Source organism: Acomys russatus, chromosome 1 (assembly GCF_903995435.1).
Source record: "Acomys russatus chromosome 1, mAcoRus1.1, whole genome shotgun sequence".
NCBI lineage: Eukaryota > Metazoa > Chordata > Mammalia > Rodentia > Muridae > Acomys > Acomys russatus.
In genome coordinates, this window is record NC_067137.1 from 38,228,890 (window position 1) to 38,237,270 (window position 8,381).

General features: G+C 48.3%; 1 protein-coding gene across 1 annotated transcript; it reads left to right on the top strand.

Annotated features, from left to right (window-relative positions):
- Positions 1–1,985: 1,985 nt before the first annotated feature.
- On the top strand, positions 1,986–7,394 carry Rrm2 (ribonucleotide reductase regulatory subunit M2). Its single transcript, XM_051144020.1, has 9 exons — positions 1,986–2,563; positions 2,675–2,749; positions 3,066–3,212; positions 3,499–3,615; positions 5,125–5,258; positions 6,121–6,215; positions 6,522–6,655; positions 6,900–7,118; positions 7,205–7,394. Exons 1-9 carry the CDS (start codon positions 2,387–2,389, stop codon positions 7,355–7,357), a joined length of 1,251 nt encoding a protein of 416 aa, XP_050999977.1. The 5' UTR covers positions 1,986–2,386; the 3' UTR covers positions 7,358–7,394.
- The last annotated feature ends 987 nt before the right edge of the window (positions 7,395–8,381 follow it).

Sequence of the window (8,381 nt, forward strand, 5' to 3'; positions counted from 1 at the left end):
ACATGCGCAGAAAAGAAGAAAGCAAACTGCAAATAGGAAACAGCAAATGGACACTGGTGGGGGGAACCGAGGAGAATTCACCTTTTCTTGCTTTTTAAAATTCTTTTTTGGGACAGGGTCTCTCTATGTAGTCTTGGCTGTCCTAGAACTCAATTATGTAGACCAGGCTGCCCTTGAACTTAGAAATCTGCCTGCCTCTGCCTCCCATATTGTGGGATTAAAATCATGTGCCATCACATCCTGCTTGCTTTTTCTGTGTTAGGAACATTCCTAATAAAAGTGTGTGTGTGTGTGTGAAGACGGTTCAGCAATGAAACCTAACCTTACCAGTTCTATCCCCGAGACCTGGAAGAATAGAAGAGAACCAACTTCCACAGGTGGGCCTCTGACCATTAACCCCGCCTGTTTCACTGTCTCTTTTACACACACACACACACACACACACACACAGAGTCAGAGAGGGCCTAGTGGTTAGATTCAAGGTGCTATGGAACCTTGGGTAGTTTCCAGGGCTCTCTGGCCTTCATTTCCTGAATACCTATGAAACAGGCCTAAACATACCCATTTCCTCTTTTCATCTGGATTAAAAATGTACATGACCTGGTCCAGCTGTACAGGGGTGGTGGGTGCTGTGCCTATTTCTATGTCAGTCTGATGCCGACAGCAGAGTGGATTTAGGTGAAGCACATGATCTCCCCGGGAACTCGGTTTCCCCAATGCCGGGTCTTAAAGCTGTCATGCCTCAGATCTGGGAGTGACCGCCCAGCGCGGGCTGAGGGGGTAGGCGGGGCTTGCAATATTCCGAAGCAGAACCGACCAATCATGGAGCAGAGGTCAAAACCGGCGCCAGAAGCAGGAGCGCGCCGCTGCTGACAGGTTGGGGGCAGGGCCGGAGCAGAGGAGGGGCTGCCCACTTAGTTCAGCCGGTTTGGCGGGAGGTTGCCAGCCAGGAGGAGAGAATGGCGGTGATCTCCCACTTCCCTTTCTTCAAAGGCTGAGTGTTAGCAGTTAGAGCAAGGAAAGGCAGCCCTCAGATACTGATAACTGAATAGAATGTGAATTTGGTATTACATGTTTTTAAAAGAGACCTGATAATTTTGCTAGAAGTGCTAACAGCATCCATTAACAAAAAATATTTTATCGATATGGCCCAGTTGGTTTAGTCTGGAAGAAATCCAGGGTTTGTCCCCAGCACCAAATTAATCGCTCAGTGGTGGGCGCAAGCTGTAACCTCTGCACTTGGGAGCTGGAGGCAGGAGCATCAGGCTTGTGGCCTGTCTAGGACAGACTGTTTTAAGGGGTGGAGGGGGGACAGGCGACGCTGGTGTGCGTGTGTACCTGACGATGTCTGCTGTTTCAGTGTCTATATCTTACTAACTAAACTGCCTGCCTAAAGTTGAGTTGCCACTGCCACCTTGTGTTCAGTGATTCTCGCATCTACAGTGAGAGAACTTAGGACACTGTAGTGAGGCAAGCAGAGGGGAGCCTCCCTCACACTGACTTTGAAAATATTTGTCCTAGGAGGGTCAGTGGAGCTTTCCCAGTTCCCTGTTTCTTCCCGGGATCTCAGTGTCCCTTCTCTGCACTTATCCCTAGTATCTTGGATCCCAGAAGGCAAATCCGAGCGCCACAACCGAGTTCCTGTCTCCACCCTCACGCAGGAATTTTCAAATTCTCTTCCGACTGTTGGACGCCCAGTGAGTCGTAAAACGAATATATGACTAGTAATCAACTTCTGAATTTTCTGGATTTTTTTTTTGTTCAGCTTGCAACTTTTAAAAACAAGCGGGACACACAGGGGACAAGGGCCTGACAAGAGGCGGGATACAAAACTGCACCCAAGGCAGTACCCCTTAGTCAACTTGAAGGCTTATAAACAGACCGCAGTTTTGTTTTTACGGGAACCCTAGTTTGAGGACCTTCCCACTCTTAATCCCACAGGGTCCGTGCGATTACAAGTCTTATGACTCGGGGGTCCGAAATCTTTAAGACACCCGGTGACGAGACTGGAAATTGCGGGGCTTAGCAGTCCTGGCCGGGTCCCCCCGCACCCCGATACTCGGGGCTCAAAGACAGTCAGGGCAACGTGTCCCAGAGGCCAGCAGCGTTTCTCCACCCTCGGCACCAACCTCGGCGGCAACGCCCCGCGCCCCTCGGTGCTCTCCGGTCGCCAAGCCTGTCGCAAGCCCAAACGGTTCCGGCCCCGCGAGCGCCCGCGCGCTCCAGGGCGGCGCAGACTCCAAGAAGGCCTTTGTGCGGAAGGCCCGAGGCGCAACTCAAATCTCCCGCGCTTGGACGGCGGTGGGCGTGGCCAGGCGCGTCCAATGGAAGCACAGACCACGCCCCCTCCGGAGCGCGCGGCTCGCCAGCCATTTAAAGGGTGCGGATGCTGGTAGCCGCCCGTGCACCGGATTCCAGCTGCTGCACTCGCCGCCCACCGTCTCCGCCGCTGCTCGCGCTCGCCATGCTCTCCGTCCGCGTCCCGCTCGCCACCATCGCTGACCAGCAGCAGCTGCAGCTGTCGCCGGTGAAGCGACTCAGCCTGGCTGACAAGGAGAATACGGTGAGAGCGGCCCCGGTGTCGGCAGGGTTGGGGGTGCACTGGCAGACTGTGGGGTCCCCGTGGAGGTGGAAGGTGCCTACTGTCGCTCACTCATCGCGTGTCTCCCTGCAGCCCCCGACCCTCAGCGGGACCCGCGTTCTGGCCAGCAAGGCTGCGAGGAGAATCTTTCAGGACCCCGCCGAGCTGGTGAGTGGCCCGTGTGGGGCTGAGGTGGGCTCCTGGAGCTGCCAGTAGAGGGCGCCGCAGTTGGCGCCAAAGCTGCATTGTCCCAGCTGACTGCTTCCCCCTCCCGTCTTTTCCCGCCAAAGCCTCTCCTTAGCATGTCCTGCTTGGGTCGGCCCTGCTATCAGTGCCTCCCTGTTAGGAGGGTGACAAAAGCGAGCAACGTGACAGCTAATCACGCGAAATTACCAGTCATTGAACGTACTTGATCTGATAAGACGCTAGCCGGTTCATGTTGTTCACTTAGCGTTTGGCGGTGGTTGTTTTTTTCACCCAACAGGAAAGTAAAGTACCCACTAACCCCAGCGTTGAGGAAGAGCCGTTACTGAGGGAAAATCCCCGCCGATTCGTTGTCTTTCCCATTGAGTACCATGATATCTGGCAGATGTACAAGAAAGCCGAGGCCTCCTTCTGGACGGCGGAGGAGGTAGGTAATCAATCGTTCAGGACTTGCTGTGTCAGAAGGCTCCTGCATCATGTGATGATTTCACATAAAGATGCGCTTAGATCTGCTTGGGATTGGCCGCTCACTGAGACACCAAGGTGTTCTCATGAGGAAAGGGAGTTTTGGGTGTGAGGAATACAGTAATCAGGTGGTGTAGGGGACTTAAAATGTGTGTGTGTGTGTGTGTGTGTGTGTGTGTGTGTGTGTGTGTGAGTGACAGGGATGGGGGCACTCTGCATACCTAAAATTGTGAACTTCCATACTTCAGGTGGATCTTTCCAAGGATATTCAGCACTGGGAAGCTCTGAAACCTGATGAGAGACATTTTATATCTCACGTTCTGGCTTTCTTTGCAGCAAGTGATGGCATAGTCAATGAAAACTTGGTGAGTTTGCATGTAATCCTTGTAGTTCAGTTAGAGATATAGACGTGGTGCTTGACTCTTTGTTAACGTTGTGAGTGGAGAGATGGCTCCACTCTGGTTAAGAGACACTTCCTGCTTACACAGAAGACCCAAGTTCTGTTATGAGTAGCCATGTTGGACAGCTTCGCAGCTCCAGGGCATTTGACAACTCACACTGGCCTCCTTGGGCACTCGCCTGTGTGTGCACATGCCCAGTCAGGGGCATGCACAAGAAAGATAATGTCTTTAAGAGCTATAAATGTGGGGCTGGAGAAATGGCTCAGTGGTTAAGAGCACTGTCTGCTCTTCCAAAGGACCCGGGTTCAATTCCCAGCACCCATATGGCAGCTCACAACTGTCTGTAATTCCTGTTCCAGGGATTCTGATACCCTCACACCAATGCACATGAAATAAAATTTAAAAATTTATTTTAAAAAAAAAAGAGCTATAAATTATAGCATTGAAGCTGCAATTGAAAGTTTGCTCTTTGTGCCTACCACACTTACCTTTTTGTTCATTTCTGTAATTTGGTTGCATATTTCTTGTAAGTGGGCCCTTGGGATTAACTAAAAGAGAGTGAGTGAATTAAGAAATATTAAGAGAGTGAGGGCTGGAAGTTGAAAGAAGCACTGTGGAGCCTGCAGAAGGCCCAGAGGATGAGAGCAGTTCCTGTTCTTAGGGAAGACTTAGGTTTGATTCTCAGTACTTACATGGCAGCTTAGAACTTACTGTAACTTAATTTCCAGTGGATCTGATGCCTTTTCTGGTGCAGAGATATACTTGCCGGAAAAACACCTATGCACATTAAAAAAAAACAACAGTTTTGTTTTAAAAAAAACTGACAGTAGTTGTGTGTGAGCTTTATTGTAGAATCATGAAGGGTTGTGGTAAATATATAGGGCTGCATTATATTCAATATACACTTTTGGGGGGCAGGTTTCGAGATAGGGTTTCTCTTGTAGTCCTGGCCTTGAACTCACAGAGATCTGCCTACCTCTGGGATTAAAAACACATCTACTATACCTGTTTTTTTGTTTTTTCAAGACAGGATTTCTCTGTGTATCCTTGGCTGTCCCAAGTGCTGGGATTTGTGGCGTGTGCCGCCGTGCCCAGCCCATCTTTTTTTGTTCTTTTGAGACAGGGTTTCTCTGTGTAGCCTTGGCTGTCCTAGACTTACTTTGTAGACCAGGCTGGCCTTGAACTCACAGTGATCCACCTGCCTCTGCCTCCCGAGTGCTGGGATTAAGGGTGTGCATCACCATACCCGACTTCTACATATGTTTTTGAGACAAGTTCTTGCTCTGATCCTGACTGGCCTAGAGGGCAATAAGTACACCAAGATGGCCTCACGCCCCGATCCCACCTGTGGGCACTGGAAGGCTGTGATAATCCAGCAGGCGCAGGCAGACATCTTACTGGTAGTGTGCCTGGAGAAGGTGATGGAAACCTGTAGTTTTAAAGCCTGACGTTGGTTTATGTTATTACCACTAGGTGGAGCGATTTAGCCAAGAAGTTCAAGTCACAGAGGCCCGCTGTTTCTATGGCTTCCAAATTGCCATGGAAAACATACACTCTGAAATGTACAGTCTCCTCATTGACACTTACATTAAAGATTCCAAAGAAAGGTGAGTGTCCACGTGGTATGCCAAGATGCTTGGCACTCATTAACTTATTTCAAGTATTTTTGTTGTTCATCATGGGAAACTAAGCAGAATGACTAAGCTGTCTGTAGGTATTTCTAGTACCCCTAGTCATGACTGCTTCAGGAAAACGGCCTAAATTCACTCTTGGTTGCTCACTGGAAGATCCAGGGTGTGGTAGCTCATGTCTATAACTGCAGCACTCCAGAGGCCAAGAGTTCAAAGGCTAGTTATAGTTAGATGAGTCTCAAAAACGAAACAAACGGGCTGGAGAGGTGACAGTGCTAAGAACCCAATTTTAGTTCCTAGCTCCAACAGGCAGTAACTCCAGTCATAGGAGCATATGGCGCCCTCGTCTGGCCTCTACAGGCACTGCACACACATGATCCGCAGTCAGGCTTGTATAAAAATCAATTTTGGGGGACTAGAGAGATGGCTCAGCAGTTAAGAGCACTGACTGCTCTTCCAGAGAACCCGGGTTCAATTCTCAGTACCCACAGGGCAGCAGCTTACCAACTGTCTGTAACTCCAACAGATACCGTCACACAGAGACACATAAAGTAAAAATAAATAAAAATAAAATTTAAAACATGGCTACAAATGATTTATAAAAATATAGTGGAAGTGACGGTGATTACATACTCTGGACAATACTGAGTCAAAAGGCTAATGTGTGTAGCTGAAATGTTGCTCTACATTAGGGGACTATAGAGAAACGCAATTATGTTAATGGAGGTAGACCGGAGAGGACGGGCAGGGTTGTGGTGGCCAATGAACATGGGGATGTGGAAGAGACGTAATGACTCGGTCTGTGGTATCATAGCTCATCCTACACTTCTGCCTACAGAGAGTATCTCTTCAATGCTATTGAAACAATGCCTTGTGTGAAGAAGAAGGCAGACTGGGCCTTGCGTTGGATTGGGGACAAAGAGGCTACATACGGTAAGGACAGATTTATTGTATTTATGTGAGCGTTCTGTCTGCATGTACACCTGCGTGACATGAGAGGACATCAGCTCCTAGTATAGATGCTTGTGAGCCATCATGTGGTTTCTGGGAATTGAACTCAGGACCTCTAGAAGAGCAGTGCTCTTAATTGCTGAGCCATCTCTCCAGCCCCAAAGACACTTTGTTTTCTCCTTAAGCCTGAACTTGATTGTCCAAGCAATGTTACTGGATTGTTGGTCCATGCTAAGAATGCTGAGGCCTCACTAGGAACGTTTTTTTTTTTCCGTTGACTCTTGCCAGGAGAACGTGTTGTGGCCTTTGCTGCTGTGGAAGGAATCTTCTTCTCGGGCTCTTTTGCATCCATATTCTGGCTCAAAAAACGAGGACTGATGCCCGGCCTTACATTTTCCAATGAGCTTATTAGCAGGGATGAGGTGAGTCTGAAACAGCTGTCCAAGCTGCCGCTCTTAGATACGGGCCCTTGTGTCTACTGAGACGGACTTGAGAAGTGCAGGTGTAAACCTCTGTGCCTGGCGGAGTGAAACGCCTTTTCACACGCTAAAGTGCTCCCTGTGGAAGTTGCATGAGATTGGAAAGATGGACAGAGCAGTTTCATAGCCCATGCATGTGAGCGGTTGGAGTCCACAGCCTCACGGTGACCTTGAATTCTCTTCCCAGGGTTTACACTGTGACTTTGCTTGCCTGATGTTCAAGCACTTGGTCCACAAGCCGTCGGAGCAGAGAGTGAGGGAAATAATTACCAACGCGGTCAGGATCGAGCAGGAGTTCCTCACGGAGGCCTTGCCAGTGAAGCTCATCGGGATGAACTGCACCTTAATGAAGCAGTACATTGAATTTGTGGCCGACAGGCTTATGATGGAGCTGGGTTTTAACAAGGTAAACAGTTATTTGTGGCCGTTCTTCCTTCTTTCCTTTCTTTCCTTGCTTTCAGCATTTATATCTTGATATGATGACTTTTCCAGATTTTCAGAGTAGAAAATCCATTTGACTTCATGGAAAATATTTCATTAGAAGGGAAGACAAACTTCTTTGAGAAGCGGGTAGGCGAGTACCAGAGGATGGGAGTGATGTCGAATTCAACAGAGAACTCTTTTACCTTGGATGCTGACTTCTAAGTAAACTGACGGCGTGCTCTTGGCTGATTTCTCTCCCCTTATTAAAATCAGCAAAAACAACCGACTGGCTACACCATGAATTGTCATTCATTTGTTAACAGGTGTCTAAGAACTGTGTAGCTACCTCAATCAGTCCTGTTTATGTTAGACGTGCCAGTAGAAGAAAGGGTGCTTAAAACAAATGGTATTTGGATTCTTAGGGGAGATCCTGACCTTGGCTTTTACAAAGCACTAACAACATTGGTCTGGCTTTATGAAGTGACCCTTAAGCGAGCAGGATTGGATGTTTAGATACCACAAGGCTGTTTAAAGAAGTCAGCCTCACTCACTGCTTCCTGCAGACATAGTTTACTTAACAAGTTTGTAAATAAAACTGGCACTTTGCACATATAGTACCGTTAAGGGGGGGAAAGGCCTGGCTTCTTTGGTTTCTAGACCAAGCAGGAAGTGTTCCATTTACCACTGATGGCAGTCCCTTCAAAGTCTAAGGGACTAAGTGTTGAATCAGCATGTCATTTCCAGGCTTTGTTCTTTAGTGAGTTGAAATGCTTCTAAATCAGCTTTGAAGTCAGTCCTGTGCAATTGAGGCATTAGCTGCTGGTGCCGGTTAGGGACAGGGTGTGCTCTGTCTGCATGCACATCCCCCGATTCGTAAGCACATTTCAGCGGAGAGAACTTCCAACTTTGAGTCACTAGAAACTAAGGATTTCGGACACTTACTGGTGGCCCCATCTTTATTCGTGTGAAAAGCAGCATCTTCCCCCACTCCCAAGTTGTGCTTTGCCCCATTTCTAGTTAATATGGATGGAGTCTTGTGGCTTTGTAGGATTTTCATAGTGACGCAGTCTCGCTCCTGTCAGTGGTAAAGTCAGGGCTGAAGTCAGCTCCTTAGAGTTTCCTTGTTCTCATTTGGATTGTGTGAGCAGGCACTATTGAAGCTTGATCCACCTATTTTAAATTAAAGATTTTTTAAAAGTATAAGTCTTATTAGGTTTTACCTGTTTGTCCGTTCTTTTTTATAATG